The sequence below is a fragment of the Patagioenas fasciata genome, chromosome 30, assembly GCF_037038585.1.
Source record: "Patagioenas fasciata isolate bPatFas1 chromosome 30, bPatFas1.hap1, whole genome shotgun sequence".
NCBI lineage: Eukaryota > Metazoa > Chordata > Aves > Columbiformes > Columbidae > Patagioenas > Patagioenas fasciata.
This window is the reverse complement of record NC_092549.1, coordinates 4,932,637-4,956,719: the sequence shown is the minus strand read 5'-3', so window position 1 is coordinate 4,956,719 and position 24,083 is coordinate 4,932,637. Positions and strand designations below refer to the sequence as shown.

Genomic DNA, 24,083 nt, shown 5'->3' with positions numbered 1-24,083 from the left:
TGTCAAGTTTGCTCAGGCCCTGTCGGGTTTGCTCGGGCGCTGTCGGGTTCCGTCAGGCCCTGTCGGGTTTGCTCGGGCCCTGTCGGGCGCTGTCGGGCCCTGTCAGGCTCCGTCGGGCCCTCTCGGGTTTGCTCGGGCCCTGTTGGGCTCCATCGGGCCCTGTCAGGCTCCGTCAAGCCATGTCGGGTTTGCTCGGGCCCTGTCAGGCTCCGTCGGGCCCTGTCAGGTTTGCTCGGGCCCTGTCGGGCTCCGTTGGGCCCTGTTGGATTTGCTCGGGCCCTGTCGGGTTTCTTCAGGCCCTGTCGGGGTCCATCGGGCCCTGTCGGGTTTGCTCGGGTCCTGTCGGGTTTCCACAGGCCCTGTCAGGTTCGCTCGGGCCCTGTCAGGCTCCGTCGGGCCCTGTCGGGTTTGCTCGGGCCCTGTCGTTCTCTGTCGAGCCCTGTCGGATTTGCTCGGGCCCTGTCGGGTTTGCTTGGGCCCTGTCGGGCTCTGTCGGGCCCCATCGGGTTTGCTCGGGTCTGTCGGGCTCCGTCGGGCCCCATCGGGTTTGCTCGGGCCCTGTCGGGTTCTGTCGGGCCCCATCGGGTTTGCTCGGGCCCTGTCGGGCTCCATCGGGCACCATCGGGTTTGCTCTGGCACTGTCGGACTCCGTCGGGCCCTGTCGGTTTTGCTCGGGCCCTGTCGGGCTCTGTCGGGCCCTGTCAGGTTTGCTCGGGCCCTGTCGGGTTTGCTCGGGCCCTGTCGGGTTTTGTCGGGCCCTGTAGCGCTGTGTCGGGCTCTGTCAGGAGTTGTCAGGCCCTGGCACGGCTCCAGTGCACCCGTCAGCCTGCTCTGAGCACGGTGCTCTGCTCCGCTGGCTCCCAGCCTGTAGGACTGCAGCATCCTCCTGCTTCCCTCCCCATGGCTGATGTCCCTGTTTTGCTTGCTGGCAGTGGTCCTTGACCACCGATGTAAGGATGGAAATAAGTGCAGGCTTGTCTGGCATAGAAGCTTTACCAGTGTTTTGGCATCCCCATGGGGTCTGGGCTCATTTTTCTGCCCTCTCTGACCAGACCAAGGAACATGGACCAAAACTGTGGTTGCAAACCCAGCCCTCCCAGTGCAAGGACATGAGCCGATGCTCCTGCGATTCGTTCTGCAGCACCTTGCACTGCGGAGCCTCCAGACAAGAGGACAGCAAAACTCAAGGAGCTTCTTAAAGTCCTTTTAAAATAACTTTATTTTTGCTATACTTTTAAACTTGGTAAATACTTTGACTCCTCTGGTTGCTAAACCAAGAGAAAGCAAAAATAACACTTGGTGGTAGGAAGCTGCAAAAGGAAACACATGTGCCTTTGCTCCGGCACACACACACACACGGCTGCTGCGGTTTTGGTGCTGCCGGCTGCTTCCTCAGTGCTTGATGATGCTTCCCTGGTGCACATTGCTTCTGGGCCCGCCATGTACCTTCTGAACCTCGCAGCCCTGCACCATGCTTCAGCATCACTTTGTGCTGTGAATGCACTTGTGGTCCTCGGGGATGCTGCAGGGCCACTCTGGAGTCTAGGGGCAGAAGGTGGTCCAGGCTCAGGGGAAAGCAGGACAAGTAACTGGCTGGTGCCATGCTTCTCCATTCCTTTGATGTGTTTGTATATGAGGCCTTTATTCTTGGATGAACTATTTGGATGTGAAATGCTGTGGCTGCAGTGAGGTGGCTTCCTAGCAGACCTTTAGGGAGGAGAGCAGGTCTCTGAGCCCTGAATGATGCAGAGATGCTGCACAGGGTGGCCATGGCTGCATCCCAGCAGGATCTGCCTGGGTTCACTCTGAGCTGGTGCCCACAGGGACCTGGGTTTCCGGACAGTTCCCCACCTGACCTTCTCCCCTGTCCTGCCCAGAGCAGTCAACTGACCAAAACACGCACATTGGCATCAATTTTCCAGCGCTGCCAGAGAGACAGATGCTGCCCATGCGCTGATGCGTCTTCCCGTACATGCCACTTCCCCTTGGTCTTTGTCTTGTCTGTGCAGATAGTAAATTATTCAGGGATGAAACCAGAGATTTCTTTGAAGTGCCTGGCACAGGAGACCCCTCTAGGAGCTACTGGAATAAAAATGCAAGACGCATCTGAGCTCAGTTTCTGTCTGTATATTATTTTGGGTGAAAACAGTCATTTACTGAAAGTCCGTGGAGTAATTTTTTTGTTCTCTGTGTTTTCACAGTATGTGACAGGCTTGATTTTGAGTTCCTCAAATTCACGCCCATCGATTAAAAATATATACCTCAGTGGGTTACATATTTTACCAATGGATTTGTCTACATGGCACCAAATCTCTTGTAACTCCAGTCGCCATCCTGGACAAGGTGGTGATGGCAGCAGGAACTGGCCTGAATGGAGCCAGGATAGTGCTGGACCATTACCTTGTCCTTCACCCATGCCAACGGCTGATGGGGCTCTAGCCCTCACCCCAGAAATGACCTCCCAGGGTGGTTTCTGGCTATTAATCACCCTATTTCAGTGCCAACAACTTGAGCTCACAGGAAGCTGTTGGTGGGGCAAAAAGGGGAAGGAAGACATTGCAAGAGAGAGCAGCGGTGGAGAGCTCGGTGTGGCAGAGGAGGATGGAGCCGAGCAGTGTCAGGACAACGTGGCTCTGCTTCGCCGTGCTCTGCTCTGGAGCTGGTGAGTGTGGTCAGGGGGATGGTGTGGGGTCCAGGCACTCCTCACAACTGTGGTGCTGGAGAGAAGAGGAGGAAGGGGTGGTGTGAAGGCAAGTGGGTGCGAAGCCGCAGGGCAGGATGCTCACCCAGCCTTTTCATGGGCAGCCAGGCTCAGAGCTGCCTGGTCTATTGCTTGATTTGGGTCTGGCTTGTGTGGGGGGAAGAATCAGGGTTTCCTGACTTCCCCCTCCACCAAGCTGGGCCCCAAACCAGCACCCTGGGCTCCCCTACTCCTGCCCAGCCCTCTGCTGGCTAAGTGGTAAGGCTGCTCACTGACCACTTGGCTCCCTGCATGGTGAGAACCATAGGTGGTTGTGGACTAGTTTGCTTGGAGACCCTGTTTTGCCACCACAGATCACTCGTCTATGTCAGCACCACTGCCAGTTGCCCAACCTCCAGTAGCTCAGCGTGATGCCATCTGGCAGCATGTGGCCCTACACGACTTCCAACCAGCCCTCGGTTCTGCCTCCCCATTAGCACCTTCTTTGTTAGTGGGCGTTTGTCTCCGCAGGGTCATGCAGGAGGGTGGTGTGGGACTGGCTGCTTCAGTGTCCCAGCTGGGTGTGAGCCAGCAGCACCTGCTAGCACCCACCAGCCCACCCAGGAGCTGGCCCTCCAGCCCCACATCTCCACCCCAGCTCACTCGAAGTTGGCAGGACATGGGTTTGCTGTTTCTTGCTCCTGCCTTGTGTTTCCAGCCATCCTCGGTGCAGGACCATGGTAGGGCCAGTGCAGCCCCTGGCTCTGCAGCTCCATTCCTGCTCCTCAGGGGCACTTCTGCTTTAGGGAGGCATTAACATGAATAATGACCCTTGTTTCAAGCTTTCGCCCTCAACGGAGAAGAGCTGAGGCACCAAAGCACCACGAAGGGTGTTCATGTTCCAGAGACCATGGGAGACCCCACCACAACCACCGAGGATGAAGGCAAGCTGATGACATGGCCAATGGCCACTCTGACTCCTCTGGTGACCGAGGTCCCTGTCATCACCCTCGTGCCAACACAAGCAGATGCCGCAGAGAACAAAACACGTGAGTGCCATGGACAAAGGAATAGATGTGGCTTGGGAATGTGCCACCATTCTGGAGGGTCCTGCATCCTCCAGAGACAGTGCCAGGAAACACCCCCGAGGCCACTTTTGTGAGCAGAAATCCTGCATCTTCTGTCTTTTCCCATAGAAAACATGTCAGCTGTTCCCATCAGGTACTGGTCCCCTTTCATTTTTGTGGTGGTTGCTCTGCTCGTGCTTTTCTTCACCTACCGGCGGAAAAAGGGGGAAGGTGAGCACCCCACCGGGGCACCGATATCTCCCAGCTTCACTCAGCCCCACGCTGGCTTAGCAGGAAAGGGGGGGCAGCCATCCTGTAGCCCACATCCTCAAAGCAGCGAGAAGTGCGGTAAAAAGTCAATTATTCTGGTGCAGCTCGATGGTGGGGCGGGGGGGGGGGAGGGGTGGTGTCTGCCTTTATGCTGGGGGGGCAGGATAAGGCCTTCGCACCAACAAGAGGCCATCCCTAGAAGTCCCCTTTGGCCACAGTTCAGCCCCATAGGGACAGTTCCCCCTTGCACAGATCTGGCCTTAAGAGTCCAGAAGTCTGGACTTTCCTGCTCCATTTTGCATCTCTTGCTGCCAGCTCTGCCCTTCCCCCCGGGTGGGGGGGGCAGTGCTTCTCCTCCTCTGCTTTAACACAAACCTCGAGCTCAGGGTTTTTTTTTTTGCTCCTGCAAAGCAAACCCAAAAGCTCACCAGCTTATCCCCTGCTGCTGCCCTGTTACCAGGTGGGTCTTGCTGGGCTTTTGATGGAGCTCATTTGGCCCTGCTGGTGTAACACCTGTGTCTACCCTGGCCCACAGGGAGCCAGGACCAAGTTGCCCCCACCAGTGACTCTTCAGGTGAGAGAAGCTCAGCCTAAGTGGAAGGTTGGCTGTGAGGCCAGGGTGTTGTGTTATGCCATCTCTAACTGTGCTGGGATTCACATCTCATTGTGTTGCAGATTTGGGAGCCCTGGACCCACTCCCTATCCAAGACACCATCCCAATAATTCCTGCTCCCCAGGTGAGCCCAACCAACGGGGATCCTCTCACCAGCAAAGTATGATCTGGGGGGTGGGTGGTAGGTTGGGAGCTGCTTTCTTACCCTGCATGGCTTTGGCCAAACCCCAGGCTGTGACTCAGTTTCCCTATCCACCACAGCGGTGGCGGGTGATGAGGAGGCTCAGATGGGTCCTTGAGCTGCTTCTCTTGCAGGAGGAAAGAAAGGGACTGGAGAAAACCCCAGAGGACACCGAAACCAACTTCAGTGAGCCGAGCCCCCCAGTGGTGCCCCAGGTATTTCACCCTAGTGCCCAGCAGAGGGGGGAGCTGCCAGCTGAGACCTTGGCCCTCCAGGCTGTGCGGGTCCCCGTGGGGGGTTTGTAACTGTTCCCCCGCCCCCAGCACCTGATTTTGCTTGTCTCCAGCCTGACACCCCCACAGCTGCTGGTGGTCTCCGCTGTCCTGGGGAGCTGGAGGCTGACTGAGGGGTTCTGGGGGAACCAGTGGCTTCCAGACCCCCCCAAGGAGTGCAAGGCCACCCCCGAGGGACAGTATGGGGATGATGCTCCTGGCCAGGGTACCATGTGGCGGCTGCAGGCCACGAGCATCTTATGCCACCTCTGCCCTTCCTCTGGATGCTGGAGCATCTGCTTAAATCCCAGAGGAACAGGGACATGTGTGGGACGGGGACTTGTGTGGGATGTGGCCACACGTGTGCCCCGTGTGTGAGGATGGAGGCTCAATGCACCTGCAGAGGGCATGGCTGAGTCAATAAAGCAGGATTTCATCCCAGAACCCCTGGACTTTCTCTGCTGGGACAGGCAGCCTCCCCCACTCACCCCAGTTTGAATAATTGAATCATTCTGGTTGGAAAAGCCCCTCAAGATCATCGAGTCCAACCATTAACCCACCCCTGGCACTAACCCATGTCCCTGAGAACCTCATCTCCATCTGTTCAATGCCCCACAGGCCTTTCTGTTGAAATTTTTTTTCTGTGTCAGTTGTCCCTTTTCCCCCCGTTTCACACGGAGGGTGAGAAGCTGCCATGGGGGCTGGAGGAAGGAATTTCTTGTGCTGCTCCGTTACTCACGGAGGGAAAAAAACCCAACCACCACACAGGACTGAAATAACCCCATGGCTTCAGGGCCCGGGGCTGGTCAGGTAAATGTAAAACTCATCGCTGGGCAAAGATGGGATGAGGGCTGGAAAGCTCCATGGGTAATGTGGCCTGGGAGAGGAAAGAACAACCCTGGGTAAATGAGGAGCTGTGGGGGAGACAGACCCTGAGCCCCAACATGGCTCACCGGGGGGGCTGGCAAACCCCCCCAGCTCCATCCATGCATGCACTGCAGGCAGCTCGCGGCTGCCGCTGACCTGCCTCAGTTTCCCCTCAGCCACAGCACACATCTTCCTGCAACAGGATGCAGTGGGGGTGGGGTCCAGGGCTGAGATGAGGGGGAGGAAAGGTGCAAAAACCAAAGGAAATGCTGACACCAAGTCCCAGCGAATCAGCGTTGCTGTTGTCGTAAGGGGATCCCAAACCAGCCCCCGAGCAGGGGGGGAGTGCAGGCGGGTGCTGGGGCTGCGGGTGCAGGTGCCGGCACATCCGCTGCCTCCGCAGCAACGGCAGTTGTGCGAGGGGGAGTGTGAGCTGTGCGTGGAGTGCGGGTTTGCTCCCCAGCAAAGTGTCCTCACCCCAGGGAGGGTTTGGGCATTTCTCTGCTAGCAGAGCAGCCCCTGCTCACCCTAAGCCATGGCCCCATCAAAACCCTTCACCCCCATAAACCCCAAATCCTTGGTCCACCAAAACCTTGGCCCTCACAAATTCCAAATCTTCGGCCCTATGAAGCCCAGACCCTTGACCTCACAGATCCAAACACTTGGCTCCATAAACCCCAAATCCTTGGCTCTCAAGCCCTTGGCCCCTGTAAATTCCAAATCTTTGGCCCTATCAACCCCAAACCCTTGATCTCACAGATCCAAAACGCTTGGGCCCATGAAGCCCAAATCCTTGTCCCCACAGATCACAAGCCCTTGGCCCCATTAGACTCTAAACACTTTGTCCCACAAACCCCAAATCCTTGGCCCCACTAGATTCCAAGTTATTTGTCCCATAAATCCCAAATCCTTGGTCGCACAAACCCTCAGCCCCGTAGACTTTAAATCCACCATCCTACAAACCTCAAGGCCTTGACCCCCCAAACCACAAAACCTTTACCCTCTAGACTCCAAACTCTTGGCCCCACAGACCCTAAATCCATGATACCCCAAAACCCCTGAGCCCTCATCCTGCTCTGAGCATCCTCCAAGGGCGAATTTCTCTCATTGGATGCTGGAAGACAAAATTAGAAAAAAAAAAGTCAAATGGGTTCATTTTATTTAAAAAAAAAAAAAATGTACAATTTTAGCTCCTCTATGAAAAAATAAACCAAAACCAACCAACAAAACTTCCTACCACTGCTGTAATGCTTCGATCCACTGCAAACTGTAAAAACAAGCTTTTTATATATTAAAAAAAAATATATATATACATTTTACAGTTTTCTACACACATGCACAAGGTCTCGGCTCTGCAGAAAAAAAACCAAACAATCAAAACAAAAACAAACCCAAAAATGAATGAAACAGGGTTTATTCTTCTTAAAATCCAAGTGGAAAATGCCCCATCCCTGGTTGACCCATCCGCTCACACTCACAAAAGTCTTTTTTGCAGTAAAGCACACCAAAAATGGGCTCCCAGAGGCAGCAGCACTGATGGAGTGGGGGAAACCAGGGGGGTGAAACCCGGATTCTTCAGCCTGAAGAGGCTGGAAGATCAGGGCTTAGAAACTCCTGAAAAACAGTGACTTCCTGGAAATCAGGAAAGTCATCCCAGAACAACACGTTGCCCGGGTGGGGACAGACCCCACAGGACCCCTCCAGCTTCTTAATCTTACTACTGGTACTTACTGGGGAAGCCACCAGCCCCTCTGGGGTGGCACCTGTGGCCTGAGGACACACAGCATCATTGCTCCCCTCAAACTCAGCCCTTTTTAGTGCTTAGGACAAAAAAAAAACCAAAATCCAGTAAAACCACAAGCTTCCCCACGATGAAATTTGGCAGCTCCCATAACCAAAGAGCCCCACCCTGCCCAGTCACAATCCCCCCTGGGACATCGTGAGACCCCCAGCCTGGCTGGATGACAGGACCCAGAGGGATAATAACATAACAAAAATTAAAATAAATCCATGAGGTATTTGTGACTCTAACAAAACCAAGGGAAGGCAAAAGCTTTTGTGTCCCTGACAGCAAGTCAGCCCCTGTTCGTGGCATCACCACGGGCTGCTTGCCACCCTGGGATGTTAATTAAGGACCTCCAGGACCTCCATGAGCCACCAGCCCTCATCATCCTCATGAGGAAACCCTTCTGTCACCCACCTCGCCAGCTCCAAGTCCAGGGTTGGAGCCCCAGAGACATCTTAAGCTGCCCTTCCTGCAACCTGCGGCCACAGCTCCAACCACCCCATGGGGATGTTGCTGAGGCCAAGGACACAGGTCGCCTCGGGAGCAGGGAAACAGCTTAAAAAAAACCTCCTCCTCTTTCACTTAAAAAACAGATTTTTGCTTGCTTTTGTTAAGAGCTGAGTGTAGAAACCATCAGCAGAGAGGCAAGGAGGACATTTCTGTGTCGCCACTCTGGTTTCTTAGGTGCTGGGGGAGGTTTTCATAGCAGCCATGGATCATGGAGGTGTTTGCAAAATCTTCCCCCCAAAAAAGTCTCTAGGATTAAAAACCAGCCCCAAATGCTGGGCAGCAGTTTAAGGCCAGAGCCGGGACAGGCACCAGGTAGAAAACGGGTGAGCATGGAAGGTCCTTGGGACCTGATGGTGCTTGAAGACGCTGGTGAAGAGAACATAGAGTTTAGCCCTTGAGTTATGGCACCAAAACACCATCTCCTTCCTGGCTGCACAGCTGTCCTCTGCCGGCTGCACCTTCTAGGGGGTTGCTACAAGGATTTGGGTTTCAAGGAGGAGGAGGAGGAGGAGGACAAAGGGGCTCAGCCCACCCTGGCGGAGGGCAAGTGGTCGTGGGTGAGTGATGGAGCCAGGCATGGGCGCTGCGTCCCAGTGCCCACCACAGTTCTGCCCTTGAGTCGCAGCCTCCCGGAGCCCCAGTGGAGACGGGGAGGATGAGACGGGGGGGGTCTGGAGAGGGTATTCCCCCCTGCCCCAAACCCCTCTCCATCCCTCTTCAGCTCACACAGAAGTCTCTGACTGCAGCCTCATGACGAACTTGTGTGACTTGGGGTCCACAAACTCTTCTGAGAGCTTGAAGAACGGGATCTTCTTGGTGCTCACCACAACGCTGAAGTCCTGGCGCTTCAGCACAAAGACCACCCCATCTTTCAGGCCATTTGTCACCGGCTCCTCGCTGACCAGTGTCCACTGCTTGGCCAGCCAGCGGTCCTTGTGGTACTGGATGGTGGGTCCTGCCGTCAGGTACCGCTCAAGGAACGCCTGGAAGAAGGAAAGGGCACGTGAATGTCACCTACCTACGGATCAGCCTATTTGTTTTTTTTTTTTTTTTTGCAGCCTCAAGTTGCTTGGCAGGTCCTGCAGGAAAAACATCCCCACTCAGCTGCTTCCCATTGCCGCACGTTGCTCCCTCGGGGTTACACCCACTTTTCTGGCTGTATTCCCCAGCCCCTCGTCCTCTCAGGGAAGAAGCTCTCACACAGTGCGGTAAAAATCCCACCCAAGTCCTCACCTTCTGGACCAAGAACCTGGGAACCCGTTCCACCCCGCGCACCTTGGGTGTCATGTCATGGGTGATGCAGAACTCGAGGTGCTGCAGGATGCTCTCCATGGTGTGGTAGGGCTGCTGCTTGGTGGTGCGCAGGTACTTCTGCATGGCCCGGGCCATGGAGGCGAAAATGGCCTGAGCCGCTTCCCGAGGGTCCATGATCTCCCGGGGGTTCTTCTGGTCCTCCTCCTGCAGCCGCTTGATGTGGGTGAAGGCTTCTTCCACCGCCACCACCAGCCTGCCAGGAGGACAAACTGTGGACGTGGCTGCAGCAGGGCAGAGTCCAGCCGCAGGCAGGAGATCCCCTGGGGCTAGGGCATGAGCCGCTCGCTGCCTGCCCACCTATGGTGGCAGGAACCTAGCTTCCACCCCACAACAGCTTTGCAGGAGATCTGGCCATGCCATGCAACAGCCAGGCTTGTGATCATAGAATCATAGACTCATTTTTGTTGGAAAAGAGCCTCAAGATCGAGTCCAACCATTAACCCAACACTGGCACTAACCCATGTCCCTGAGAACCTCATCTCCGCGTCTGTTCAACCCCCTCCAGGAATACCCTGGGCAGCCTGTTCCAATGCCCAACAAAGATGTGCTTTCCCAAGAGAGTGGGTACCTTGTTTTGGGGGTGGTAGAGGTGGACACCCCGTGGGAAACCCCCAAGGTCCTTGGGGGGCAGTCCTGTGTACCCCAAAGGGAGCAGCAATGGGGCACCCAGTCCCCGCCCCCAGCCCCGTACCTGGCACGGCGTTTCCGCACCCTGCGCTCATGCTCAGCCTCCTCGTAGTAATACTCGTTGTGGCTGTTGTCACGCCTCCGGGCAGCCGCTGCGATGACGGCCCGGGACTGGCCCGTAGAGTTGTTCGTCGTGTTTTCTGCAGGGAAAAGGGTGAGGTTAGAGAGGACTTTGGGGGCTGCGAGGTGCCCGATGTTCCCCCTGTCCCTTGGCCAGGCTGTGATGATCCCACTGTGGGCTCTCTGGAGTCAACAGGAGCCTTCCGAGGGGAAAATATGGGGATGGAGAAGGGAAGGAGAAGAGAAAACAGGAGAAGCCAGGGGAAGGGGGAACTCACCCTCGCCAAGGGAATAGACTTTAAACCCGGACATTTTCTTGGACAGGATGGATTTTGGCAGGTTGAGGAGGGCAGGGTTGTAGACCGGGAAATCGTGGTAATAGTTCTCCAGGATCCACACGGCCGCTCGCTGGATGCTGCAGGGAGAGGCAGCCGGGCGGGGGGGTGCACAGAGAACCGTGAGCACCACGCCACAGCAAGGGGCACACACAGATGGGCGGGACAGGGAGGGACAGACGGACAGCATGTGGCACTGTGAGGACGGGGACGTCTTGTCCCACAGAAGGAAGGGAGCTGTGCCCACCATGGGGCACACATGCAGCTCCTCCAGCCAGCGGGTGCTGGGTGCCATGGAGGGGAGCAGTGTCCCACTTGTGAACATATGCATGGATATACACACATGCACCTGCACACACAAGTGTGTGTGCTCAAATGCACATGCCTGAATATACATACACGTGTGTATGTGGACATGTATCAGTGCATATGTCATATGTATGTGCGTATGTCCATGTAGAAGGAGAATCATTTCTGTTGGAAAAGACCCTCAAGATCAGGGAGTCCAACCATAACCTAAATCTAGCACTAAATATGTCCCTGAGAACCTCATCTCTACGTCTGTTCGAGCCCTCCAGGGATGGTGACTCCAGCACTGCCCTAGGCAGCCTGTTCCAATGCCCCACAGCCCTTTCCAGGGATAAATTGTTCGCAAGATCCAACCTCAGCCTTCCCTGGTGCAACCTGAGGCTGTTTCCTCTGCTCCTGGCGCTTGTTCCTGGGGAGCAGAGCCCGACCCCCCTGGCTCCAAGCTCCTTTCAGGCAGTTCAGAGATCAGAAGGTCTTCCCTCAGCTCTTGTTCTCCAGCTGAACCCCCAGGTCCCTCAGCCGCTCCATCACACTTGTGCTCCAGCCCCTCACCAGCTCCGTTCCCTTCTCTCAACTCACTCCAGCACCTCAAGGGCTTTCTTGGCCTGAGGGTGCACATGCACAAATCCATGGACACATATGTATGTGCACATGCACCAACGCCCATGCAAACAGATGAATATGCACTCACACACGGGACACGCAAACACCCCATGGTCACGCAAACCTTGTGCACACCCACAAAAGCAGGACCCCCACTTCCCGGCACCCCCGCACCTGAGGTGGCCAACGTTGTAGAAGCGGCTGGCCCCATCTGTGGAACGGACGGCCTTGAGGGTGAACTGGGGCTGGAGCTGCCGCAGCTCCAGCAGCACCACAGCCAGGTAGTGCACGAAGAGCAGAGCGTCCACCAGCGAGACCGTGTACTGCACCACCCCCTGGTAGTTCCGCTCACGCGAGTCCAGGATCCGCACCCCATAGAAAAGCCAGTAGGAAACGACGAGGAGGAAGACAAGCACCATGAGCAATGCTCGGAAGATGAAGATGCGGGGGAAGAAGGCTTTGGGGCGACGGAAGAAAAGAGCCCAGCTACCCAGCAGGAGGATGAGGAGTTTGAAGGCCACGGAGATGAAGAGCCCCTCGCAGGGGGTCCCGCAGGGCTCCAGCTCCTCCCTCCACAGCAGCTGGGGCAGGACCATGAAGGTGAGGGGGGTGACAAAGGCCAGCAGCGCCAGTGCTGCCGCCAGTGCGACGCCCAGGTGCCGCGAGCAGTCCAGGTGGGCACTGTCCTCCATGTCCTTGGTGATGCGGGTGATGTCGTCGTGTGAAATGCTGTGCTCCGATGTCCCCGTCACCACCGTTGTGGTCTCGCCCCAGTTGTCATCCTGGGGAGAGGCAGACGGGAGGGTTACATGGGGGGATGGCTCTGTGTCACCCCAGCCCAACCCCAGCATCTCCCATCCACCAAACCTCAATGCCTGGCACCATCACCCCCATTTCATTGGCAGAAACCGCAGCCTGGAGCAGGGGGACACAATGATTTGGCTGCCACCCTCCATGAAACCCCCACTGGTGGCTCCATGCTGCGCCCCACCTCTCCAGCAGCGGTAAGAGCAGCTTTGGAAGTTGGAAGCATCCTGCTTCCAGGCAAACCCCCTCATTAGCAGGGCCAGAACGAGCATGCCCAGCCACTGTCCCAACACACCCTTGCTGCCACTGCACGGGCAGGCGCTGCCGCCTCCAGCACCGGGCAGGACAAAGTCACAGGTGATCCAGCAATTCCGAGCACCGGGCAGGTCTCCCACCACCTTTGGAAACCCCTTCCTCAAGCCAAGTGGTGCAGAAATAAATAATCCCCTTTTGATTCCTCCCCAGCTAAAACTGGTTTCAGTGAAGGGAGAAGCGTTGCACCACAGTTGCTGAAAATGCCATCCCAGGTCTGCCCATCTGTCTGTCTGCTCACTCAGACTCCTACATTCTGTTTTATAGCACATCAGCATCCCTGAAAATTGGCAGTTTACCATAGCGTATCTTTTTCCCCCACAATTTCTGCAGGAAAGCTAGCAATTTAATCGTAAACATCAAACTAAAGCCACAGCCTGGGGCTTTCCAGAGGGACAGGGAGCAGAGGAGGGTCCAGGAGGGCCAGTTCCTGTCCAGCCCATCCCCAGGTGAACCCGTGATGCTGTTGCTTCACTCCACCTGCAGCTGGATTGGGTGGTTCAGCTTCCGTCACCCGCAAACCCCAGCCTCTGCTGGCACTGACTCCTTGGTGGGGGAAGATGAAAGGAGCTGGAGCCGCCTGCGTAGGTGGCTGGGAGATAATTAAAGCTGGGGACTGGGCTCCAGCGCCCAGTGCAGGGGGCACAGCAGCACTGCCCCTGCTGCTGCTCACACCAAGGGACCCCACGGAAGTGCAGGGCTGGGGTGGCTGGTCGAGGGACAGGGCACAGGATCCTCCTGGGGTTATTAATGCTTTGGCACGGCCAAGCTGGCACAGCCCTGTGGGCAACAAGCAAGGAGCTGGAGCTAATCCCCAGGGAGCAGATTCCCAAGGAGCAGATCCCCAGGGTCTGGATCCCCAGGGCATTTTCCACCCTGAGTAGCCCGTGCCCACCCCAGCTGCTTCCACGGGGCACCCTGACAGCCAGTCCCCTTTCATTTGCATCCGTGCTGCCCGCCTGCCCTCCCTGTCGGCACTCGGCAGAGCCGCCAGCAGCCCAGGGCCTGCCCGACCAGCTCGACTGCTCTGCTGGGGAGCACTGGGCATGTCTGGAGCCTCCATGCTCCACTGGCGGCTCCCACCCTCAGCAGCATCCCCATGGCGGGGCTGAGATGCTGATCCCATCCCTCCCCGTGCCCGACTCACCCTCTCGTCCCCCCGGGTGGACTCGTTGTCCAACAAGGGCTCGCCTGGTGCTTGGATGGTCACTGACTTGTCCCCACGGCTCCCGTCCCGGCTTTTGGAGCGATGCCGGTCCCGCCGGTCCCTGGAAGGCAGAGACGGGAGAAGGTGGGTGCACTGGGGTGGCAGCACCCACTGGAGCCAGGGGAATCCCCCGGGCATGCACCAACCCCCTCACCTGTGCTTGCGGGAGCTGCGGGAGTGCCCGGATTTGTAGGAATACCCCGAGTACTGGGACTCATTGTCCATGGTGTCGCAGTGCCGGGACTTGTGCCGCTCCACACCGAAGGGCTTGGCTCTCCCCGGCCCCGGGACGGCGGCCAGGGCCTCCTTCAGAGGGGGCTTCTTCAGGCCCAGGGGCACCTTCAAGAAGTCAACCGTCACCTTGAGGGACTCTATTTTGATCACCTTGTTGGGCTTGTCTCAGGAGAAAATGGCTCACCCGCCTGCAGAGGGGAAGTGAAGGTAGCGGCAGAGCAGAAGCATCCCCTCGCCCACCACCCACCCCATTCCTCCATCCAGCCCTGGTGGGACTTCGGCAGGGAAAGGGAATTTAGGTCACCTTGGGGCATTTTCTATTTTATCCCATGTCTGAGCTGGGTCCGGGATGATCATCTTCCCCTTTATTAACAACACAGCACAATTTGCTTCTGTTTCGTGTGATTTATGCTTAAATTAATATCACGATCATTATTTTAACTGCTGAGAGTGCCTAGGGTGGGGGCCAAAAAAAAGAAAGGAATGAATAACTGGGTGCAGGCAACGTTTCAGGCCCATCTCACAGTGCAGGGCGCTGCCTGGACACGTTTCCCAGCACGGAGCCAGGTGATGGCGCGGGATCCCGCTCTGCCAAGGCGCACTGCTGCGTGCTGGCTCCAGCTCGCCTCGCACCGGCAGACGGACTGGGGAGAGCTTCGGGTTTGCTGGGGGAACTCCCAGGCTGCTGGGAGCCACAGTGGTGGCTCCGAGGATAGGACTGGGGACTGGTTCCCATCGCCCTGTGCCACTGACTCACGGCTGCCACGTTGCTGTTTGCCAACCCCAAACTTCCATTACAGGCGTTTGTAGGCCCAGGCGTATGGGCCTACAAACACACGTACATGACACCCACCTACGGTATCAGATCTTTGCTGGGATGGGAAAATATCACCTTGTTTCAAACCTGGCCAGATGGCACAAGGCACTGGGACCTTGGGGAATGGCTTGGGGGATGGGGGCAGGAGATGGGTACCACATCAGTTGTCTCCGGGGTCCCAATTCATGTCACCCCGCTGTCCTGGGGGACTCGTAAGCTACTTACAGCTGCGACACAGCTTGCCTGGGTCCGTGATCCCAGCAGCGAGGGGACCTGGGGAGGGACGGGAGCCACCAGCAGGGCGGCAGTGGGGATATCACGCTGTCTAATGCGTGCTGGATGCTGCTGCAGGGGTCCTGCCAAATTCTCCTGTCCTCACCCTAAGGGTGCTGGGGGGCTGGGCGCTGTTCAGAGACCTGAACCACCCCTCTGAGCCAGCACCGCCACAAGGGGTGCACGCCAGGGGGGCCATGCTGGCTGCGTTTGGGGATGGGTCCATGACAGGTTACCACAGAAATGCCATTTCAACCAAATAAAACCCAAATGTCTTTTGGCCTCTTTTCCAAGGCCTCGGGGAAGGGGGAGATGGGGTCAAGGAGGCGAAAAAGGGGGCAGCAGGGGATCCTTTTGTCCCAGATGCTGGATGCTCACACATTTATCACTATGGAAACAAAAGCGCCCCCCCCCCACGTCCGTTGTCTAGGAGATGGCAACAGCGCCTAGAGCTCGTCCTGGCATCTCCAGCGAGCAATGGGGGAAGGGACAGGGAGAGAAAGGACCCCGTAGTGCCCCCCAAAACCTCCTGCCAGACCCCTCTTCTGGGCTTTGTTTGCAGCTGGGGATCGGGTTTCTGTCAGGAACAATGATGGGCGATGGCGTAAGGACACATTTGTCCCCAGTCCATTAACACCCATAGGACATTGATACTGGGGCAGAGGACAGACCCAGGAGGACTCACCAGTGGGGCGGCACAGGTCAGGGTGAGGCAGCTGCAGGCAGGCGCTGTCCCCCGTCCCAACAGTCACCGAGGCACTTGGGGCATCCTGAGCCGCCGACGGGAACGGCATCCAACTGGTGGGTGCTGGAAGGGGCTGCGCATGGGGGGCCACTCACAGGACAGGCAGCTGTGCCAGGGGTCTGCAGTCAAGCTGGGGGGAGCAAGAGAGGAGGAAATCAGGAGCCAGGCATCCCTGCCACACACAGACAGAATCAGAGAATCGTTTTGGTTGGAAAAGCCCCTCAATCATTGAGTCTAATCGTTAACCTAACACTGGCACTAACCCATGTCCCTGAGAACCTGATCTCCGTGTCTGTTCAACCCCTCCAGGGATGGTGACTCCACCACTGCCCTGGGCAGCCTGTTCCAATGTCCAATAACCCTTTTGGGAAGACATTGTTCCTAATTTCCAATGTATAGAAAGATGTCTTGTGGCATCCCTTCCCTGGGGACTGGGACAACGCATGTGCTGCGGTAGCCATTCAGCACCTATTTGGGGGAGAGTTGCAGCACGTCATGCTGGGGACCATCAGTCAAAGTACTTGTCCTGCAGGTCACCCAGTCGCCTGGGGACACCCACCCCATGAGAGCTCCTTGCTTGGCCATGACCCTCGTGAGCACCCAAGAGGAGCGATGGGCAGGGGAGGAAGACAAGGGTAGGCTGGATGTGTGCACAGACACCGCAAGAGCCCAAAACCTGCCCAAGCATCACTTCCATGTGGCATCAGCAGCCTGCTCTGTATCCAGCACCAGGCACCCACCGGCTGCTGGATGTGACTCCCCTCAAAGTGTCTGGAGCCCCCAGCATGGCTCCCACCTCTCAGCCCCAGCCTGGCAATCCTGCAGAGGCAAAGCTGATTTATCAGTCAAAATCTGGACAGGGTTTTCTAGCACATCTCAGAGATTCAAAGTACTGGCCCGTGGATTTAATGCTTCTCAGCCACCACAATCCCATGGCCAGTGGCCACACTTTGAGTCTGTCCCTGAGTCACAGTGTCCCTGTGGCTGCATCGGTAATGTGGGGACCCCAGAGCCGTCCAGCAAAGCTGGAGCCAGGAGCTGAAGGTGGATCCATTCAGAGGGAGAACAAGCGTGGCCCTTCCATCACCATCCGGCAATGGGGCCGAGGTTATGAGCAGAGGCTTTCGGACCCTTTCTCAGGGCAGAGCAGCAGCACGGGATGGTTTGGTCCAGCAAAATCCACAGATGAACCAGAAGCAACCTCCAGATTCAGAGCAGGGCTGGGCTCTGGACAGTGAGGACCCTCCAACTTGCCTGCACAAGAGTGGCTGAACCTTCCCCCCAGCAAAAGGCTGGTGTAGGGATAAACCCCAAACCAGGAGTTTCGCCAGCTTAATTTGTAAATCGAGCAGGTTGCTGGAGCTGGGAGCTCCTCATCCATCCCACAGCTGCTCCAGTGCCGGCAGAGCAGCTTGACTGCTTCAGCAAGGAAGAAAGAGAACTTTTTTTGATGGTTTGCCCAGCAGAGTGGGGAGAGCAGGTTCGGCGGCACAGGGTGCTCTGGTGGAGAGGCTGGAAACAGTTCCTCATCTCCAGCAGAAGCGGCCTCGCCTTATGGAGCCCGTGGAGACGTGGAACAACCGCCGAGGGCTGGGAGCAAGATCCAGCCGCATGCAAATGAGAAGGAAAATTCACATTTTTTAATAGCGAGGTGATTAACCATCAGAACGAACTCCCCAGGGGAGGAGAGGATTTGCCATCTCTTTACATCTTCAAGTCCAGACTGGATGGCTTCTCAGGACGATGCTGGAGCACATCAGAGGGTTCAAAGCAGAGAGAGCTCAGCTGGGTGACCGGGATGGTCAGAAAATCCACTGCTGCCGTCTCTCCTGCCTTTGAGCCCACGAACCTCAAAAAACAAACTCTCTTTTACATTCAAATGCTCAAAAATAAATAAGCTCCAAGCCTGTCTAGTTGAGAAAGCTTTCTTATTTCTAACAGCTCCAGGGCAAATCCTAAAAGGGAGATCCTCTCCTCCCCCCGGCATGGCAGCACATCCCTCGGACAGGGCAGCACCCAGCCGTCACCCTACTCGCTTCAGCACCTTGCGGGAGCCAGGCACAACGTTTGCTGGAGAAAAACACACTTGGAGCAAAGGGCAGAGGGAAAAAACGATAGTTGAGCAACCCTGTCCCAGCCAAGAGGGCTGGGATCGAACCAGCTGCAAGCACTCATGCCAGAGCTCAGACAGGTGAGACCAAGGTCCTGAGGGAACGTTGGGAACAGCCATCAGCAACCAAACCGCGCCGGCTGTTTCCTCAGCGACTGTACACCCGCACCTCTGCACCAGCAGGACAAGGATGGAACCGCAGTGTGCCCGCCTGCATTGTGCCACCACGCTGGTGCCCGCCATTTACACCACCGGTGCTTTTCTTCCAGCATCGTCAAATCTAGTGCAGTTAAATAAATACCAGCGTTAAGTCAGGACGCTCTAATGTGGTCAGGAGAAAGGTGCGAATGCAGCCCTTCGCACACCGGCGATAGCTGGCTTCCCGCTGCTGAGTCAAGCAGGAGCAGAACGAAACATCAGCTCAGGCACATCTGGGCAGGTGTTTTCCTGCACCACGCGACGAACATCACAGCAACTTGGAAACCGAGTCACGGAGCTGGTCAGGAGAACCCTCGGGTCCTGGAACATCACCCCACCGCTGTTTGTCCTCCCAATAATAAGCCCAGGAGAGCTGGAAGCATGGCTCTGCCTGTGACAGAGATGAGGAAACTGAGGCACGACACAAACTGGAGTTTATGGACAGGCGGGAAAGCTAACACAAGCCTTGGCCCTGCCTCACACTGTAACTTTCGGGGTGTCCTTCCTTGCCATGCCGACACCGGGGAGGTTGACCCAGGGACCCCTGAGCAGCGATCCCCGCCATGGGGACGCCATGTACTGCCGCGACGCTTCCAAAACCGATTCTTTCCCTGCCTGGGAACGGGAGGCACCTCCCGGCTCCGGCAGACGGCTGAGCCAAGCCCAGTGCCCGGCACATTTGCTTGCTTGGCTACACAAACACGCCTTGTTGCCTCCACACAATAGGCACCTCTCCCCCACCGGCCACCGCCTCGGTCCCCCGCTGGTCACTGGCCCCAAGGCCCTGCGCTGCCCAGCTTTGGGGGGGACGCAGCCGTAGCTCCCATATGCACCAAATTCTGGAGAGCCAAGGCAGCTGCCAGCACTGGGTGCCCCCAGGTGAACGGCAAAGTACAGAAGGTGGGTGCCCGGTGGGTATCCCTGCTTGGAGTGGGGGGACACGGTCTGCCCAAGGAGGAGCTGGTTGGGAGTCAGCGCGAGGGGGGCCCCAGCCCCCCCCATCACCCCAGCCCCGGGAGATGCGACCACCAGGGGAAATCCACAAACTTCCGACTTTCTGGTCCATTGGCACAACTAGGTGCTTCAGGGGGATGCAGGAGAGGCCCATGGGAAGCCCAAGTGGCTTAATCCGCCTCCCCCATGGGGTCCCATTCTGCTCTCAAATTGCTCAGCGTCAGCTTGGATGCAGAAGGTTTAATATCCCTTCCAAACTGCCAGCTTTAATTACAATCACTCGGGATTGTTACAATATCCACAGGAACGTCCAGTCCCTCCAGCACCCAGTCCTCACCAAGCTTCCTCCGGCAGGGAAGTCCCACTGTGTGACTAGGGGACAAAGCCCGGCCTGTCCCCCAGCATTTCATTCCTGCTGCATCTGGGAGTGACAGAGGTTGCAGCCACATCAGGTGGCAGGGATGCGCTAGCTCCACAGGTAAAAATCACTGTACCAAGATCTCGAATCAGAGGAAGAAAAAATGTACAAAAAAAGAGAAGGATTTGCATGAGAACGGGGCTGGATGCAAAGAGAAAGCTATTTGCATTGCAAAATGTGCTGGCATCAAGGGATCCTAACTCCAGTCCCACAGCCAGCTGCTCTCCCAGGCACCCCCTGGCTCCTTCTGGCCCACCCCAGGGCTCAGAGGGGTTCAGCCCTCACCCCATGTCCTCACAGCCCCTGTCCCCCTCAGCTCGAGCTCGTTGGAAGCGCCCAGGGATCCCCGGGAAGATGAGCGGCAGCTTGCCCCTCGTGATCTCTGGTGCCAGATCCAGGCAGCGGTGGGATGGCACCGTGACATCCAGCACAGCGCCAGCCCCACCAGTGGCACCTCTGAGTGGGATGACGGCATGAAGTGACAAACCTATGGTCACCCTGGGGCAGAGGAGGATGCAAATGCTGGTGTTCTGGGCTGCTTCTCAGGTGGTCACAAGCATCACGAGCTGAGAAGGCACACGGGTCTGCACTCGCAGCTTGGGCCATTACTTGGATTTCAGTGCGTTCCCCAAGAGCATCTCCAAGGCACTGCAGTGACACCCCAAAAGCCCAGTTCCCACCCCAAAGGGACACTTGCAGTGTAAACGACTGTGCTTGTAGATCGATTGTAACTCTGGTCTGTCAGCTGTGGAGTTAACCCTCCTAAATCATGCCAGGCTGCGGCAGGCAGACAGCATTATCCACCTCTTGGAGCCTGGAAAAGCAGCGCAGAGCTGGGATCTGTCCGTGGAGAGACATGGAGGAGGGTGACTGCATTTGCACACCAACCGCAATGCTTGAGCTGAAGCTGAGCTCAGCCCGAGGTGCCAAACACCTTTGGAGGGCACCAGGGAACAAAAAATCCCTTCATGCAGCATCCAGCTTTGGTGGCTGGTCCCATGGGGACTCCAGTGTCACCCTGGTATGCCTGTGCCACGATGGCCTTGAGTTTGAGTACTCGCTGCTTCTTTGCTGACACTCACCCAGGGGCAGCTGGGGACAGGCAGCGAAGCCCTGTGGTTTTCTCCAAGGCCTCCTCCCAAGCATCCCAGACAGACAATGAAGCCATAAAGCATCTGCCGGCCACACCAGCTCTCGAAAGACAGGACCAAAAATCTAAAATTAGCTCAGACCAAAGGACCTGGGGTTGATTCAGTCCTGCCTGATGCCAGGGTGAGGGGCTCCCTGCCTTCCCCCAAGCCCCCTCCAGCCCCATTGTCTGTGAGCTGATGAGAACAACAAACCACATTTGATCACTCAAACGGCTGAAGGGAGCCCAGAAGGAGCATGGGGACGGGCAGCTGGTATCCCCAGCGCGGTGCCCGTCCTTGGGGCCATGTCTCCAGAACAAGGGCTGCCCACGGGACCTGGTGACCTGCACCCCTAAACCAAACAAGCTGACGGCCACCCCACGGTCCAACAGCCAGGTAGAGGAGCCGCCACCAGCTCCAAGGTAGTCCTGTGCTAATTAAATCAGCCAGTCTCACCCTGAGCTTCCCTGCCCCAGCAGAAAGGCAGTGTAAATACACAGGGAGAAACCCGGCTGCTCGGAGCTCGCATCTGACTCAGGCTGCCTCGGAGCCCAGCTTGGTCCCAACACAATCCTGGATTGCTGTGATTAAGCAACAGCCATCCCCAGAGGCTCCATGAAGATAATATTTAATTCTTTTTTTTTTTTTTTAAGCCTCTGCCTCAGTTATTATACCACGGCCTGCAGGGGGAACAGGCTCTACGCCCTCTCCCAAGGAAATAAAGCCCAGACAGAGCAGCAGGGCCGATGTCTGAGCTCGTGCTCAGTGTAGAATGGAGGGAACTCCCTGCCGGTTCAGGGCGCTCTGCCAGGACAGGACCAAGATAAACCGGATCAGAATCCGGCCGGGTCTCTCCCAGAAGCAGGTGAGTGTGCTGGCGGGGCCAGACCCTGCCCTGCAGGTCCTGCAGATCCGGCAGGAGCATCACGTCCCCGTCCTCACCAGCAGCGCCCCAGCCCTGGCACAGGGCAGGTACTGGGGTGGGCACCCCATAAGCGTCCACCCTTACCCAGGGAGAGGCTGGCCGCTGCTGCGGTCACTCTCTTGCTCGCAGGGGTTGCAGGCAGGGAGAAAACCCGGTGCCAGGCACAAAGGGCTGGAAGGCCAAGGGCTGGTTGACCGCAGCAGAGCAGCTTGACCAGTAAACTCCAGTATAAGCATGCCCGCTGCAGAATGAAAAAGCTACGGGCACTGCTGCAACCGGGGGAGACCCGGCCCCGCTGCATCGCCCCCCAGGGAGGCTCCCCAGGGCCAGCGGAGCCCTGCGAGAAGGGAGCACCCAGCACGATGGGAGCGGGGCCCATGCCCGGGTGCGTCCTCAGCACCCCCCGCCCAGGGACCCCAGCACTGCAACCGCCCCCACCCACCCCGGGACCCTCTCGTACCACGCAGCGGGGTATCCCCGGCAGTGGGGCTCGCCGAACAGCCGCTCCCCGCCTGGCTGGCGGCCCAGGAAAATCCCCGGCTTCCCAGGCCCCTCCTGCGGGGACGCGCCGAGCCCGGCCCCGTTCCCTCCGCGCTGCTGCGGGGCCGCCCAACTCCCCCCGCATCCCCCCTGCTTCTTGCCCCCGCACTCACCATCGCCGCCGCACCTTTGTGCGCGTCAACGCCCCCCCCCGCACCAAAATCCTGGGGCTGCTGCTGCGGCGGCGGCGGCGGAGGAGGAGGAGAAGGAAGAGGCGGAGGAAACCCCGAATCCCAGCGGAGCGGCTCCCCCCCCCAGCCCCGCCGCTCCCCGGGCCGGCAGCCCCCGCCCGCCGCTGTTCCCGGCCGCTCCCCCCGCGCCCGCCCATTGTCTCCGCTCCGCGCTCCCGGCGCCCCTCCGGGGCCATTGTCTGGCGAGAGGCCGGGGGAAACCCGGCGACCCCCGGCTTCCCCCTCCCCCGTACCTGCAGGACCCCCCGCCCCGGGGATCCCACCCGCTCTCCCGGTTCTCAACACGCAGCCGGGGCTTTTGGAGTAAGGAGTGTAAGGATAGTGGGGTTGGGGGCGCCCTGGTCCTGGAGGGGGTCCCTGCTGCTGGGGGTGTGGGCACAGTGGGGTTCAGGGTTCTGCCCTGCTGGAGTCTCCCCCAGCTTCAGCAATCGGTGGGGTCACATGGGACCTCCAAGAGGGTCACTGTACCCCCAGGTGCCCCTCTGCACTCAGGCATGAGCTGTGTGCCCCCAGAGGGGTAACAACCCATGGGGGTCATGCTTCTGCTCCCACCTTTGTGCCAAGCCCAGGTGTTTTGGGGTGAGGGTAATGATGTGAACACGCAGTTCCTCTTGGCTCTTGAACCCCCTCACCCATGAAACCTGGGGCCATCGCCCGGGTCTGGCTCTGTTCCTCAGTGTGGCCGGGTGGAGGGTGTCTGTCACCTCCAATGGCTGGGGTCTCCTGGCTCAGCCCAGAAACGGGTCATGGCACATGGGACCTTCCCAGTGCCAGAGGGTCAGCCCCAAATCTCCACTTCAGTGGGGCTCCTGCCGCACCAGGCTGGGTGGGAGCACCTGGGAGACCCCCACCCGCTCTCCCAGCTTCCCAAGGACAAGGGATGCACACGGAGCAAAGAGGGATGAGAGAGCACAGGGGCCAGCAGCTCAGCACACACACCTGCAGACCTTCCGTTCGCAGGGAGGGAGCCAGAGGGGCTGGCCAGGATGGACCCAGGGGTGGGTGTCCGTTATGGGAGACTCAGGGCCCAGCACCACCCCCTCACCCAGCAGGGCCCGTGGGAAGGAGCCCGTGTGCTCACAGGCTACTCACAGCCCCGCTCAAATCACCCCTGCTCCCCGGGGATACCCACGTAAAAGCAGATCCCTCCATTTTGAGGGGGGCAAATCCCACGCGTAGGACACCCCGCGGAGGGGGTTGCGGCGCTGCCTGTAAGAGCCAGGCTGAGCCGCCGGGCGCTTTATATCAACGAGCACGGCTGGGAATGGGCCGGGCCCACCCCCCGCGCCGCCCAATGGCGTGCGGCGCTCTCCTCCCGGAGCGCGCCATAGGCTGGATTTAAATGGCTTGTTTCCCTTAGTGGAGAGGAGGCGTTGGAGCGCGCGCGCTGGGTTAATATCAGTACTAGGCTTAGCCAGGTCAGGCTGGAGGGGCTCTATCTGCCTGAGCCCTGACACAGTTCAGCCTGTGTTATTTGGGTCCCTCTGGGTCACCTCCTCACCATCGTGTGCCCCACGGGCAGAGGTGCCACCTGACAGCGGTGTCTGGCAATGTCCCCTCCACAGCACTCAGAAATGCAAAGTGCAGGCTCAGGTCAGTGAGAGCTGAAAAAGGTGGTTAGAGCTGTCAGCTGGAGGATGGAGCTTGGGGCACCTTGGGAGGGACCCT

At 57.9% G+C, this 24,083-nt stretch overlaps 2 protein-coding genes across 7 annotated transcripts; one reads left to right on the top strand and one right to left on the bottom strand.

Annotated features, from left to right (window-relative positions):
* The first annotated feature begins 2,554 nt into the window (after window positions 1-2,554).
* Window positions 2,555-5,527, top strand: LOC136112950 (uncharacterized). The gene is made up of 7 exons (XM_071800375.1): window positions 2,555-2,662; window positions 3,523-3,729; window positions 3,877-3,978; window positions 4,553-4,591; window positions 4,693-4,754; window positions 4,946-5,026; window positions 5,158-5,527. Exons 1-7 carry the CDS (start codon window positions 2,602-2,604, stop codon window positions 5,215-5,217), a joined length of 612 nt encoding a protein of 203 aa, XP_071656476.1. The 5' UTR covers window positions 2,555-2,601; the 3' UTR covers window positions 5,218-5,527.
* Window positions 5,528-7,092: 1,565 nt separating this feature from the next.
* Window positions 7,093-23,623, bottom strand: VANGL2 (VANGL planar cell polarity protein 2). Of its 6 annotated transcripts, none has more exons than XM_071800387.1 (9): window positions 23,548-23,623; window positions 15,890-16,079; window positions 14,035-14,302; window positions 13,821-13,941; window positions 11,729-12,336; window positions 10,586-10,722; window positions 10,252-10,387; window positions 9,480-9,753; window positions 7,093-9,229 (listed from the first exon to the last, which is right to left on the bottom strand). In XM_071800387.1, the coding sequence occupies exons 3-9, from the start codon at window positions 14,103-14,105 to the stop codon at window positions 8,969-8,971; spliced, it is 1,608 nt and encodes a 535-aa protein (XP_071656488.1). In that variant the 5' UTR covers window positions 14,106-14,302; window positions 15,890-16,079; window positions 23,548-23,623; the 3' UTR covers window positions 7,093-8,968. The 6 variants fall into 6 exon arrangements, with proteins under 6 accessions (XP_071656488.1, XP_071656486.1, XP_065713952.1 ...); XM_071800385.1 differs by lacking the exon at window positions 23,548-23,623 and adding an exon at window positions 22,338-22,490; XM_065857880.2 differs by lacking the exon at window positions 23,548-23,623 and adding an exon at window positions 22,338-22,490 and having other exon boundaries at window positions 9,522-9,753.
* Window positions 23,624-24,083: the final 460 nt, after the last annotated feature.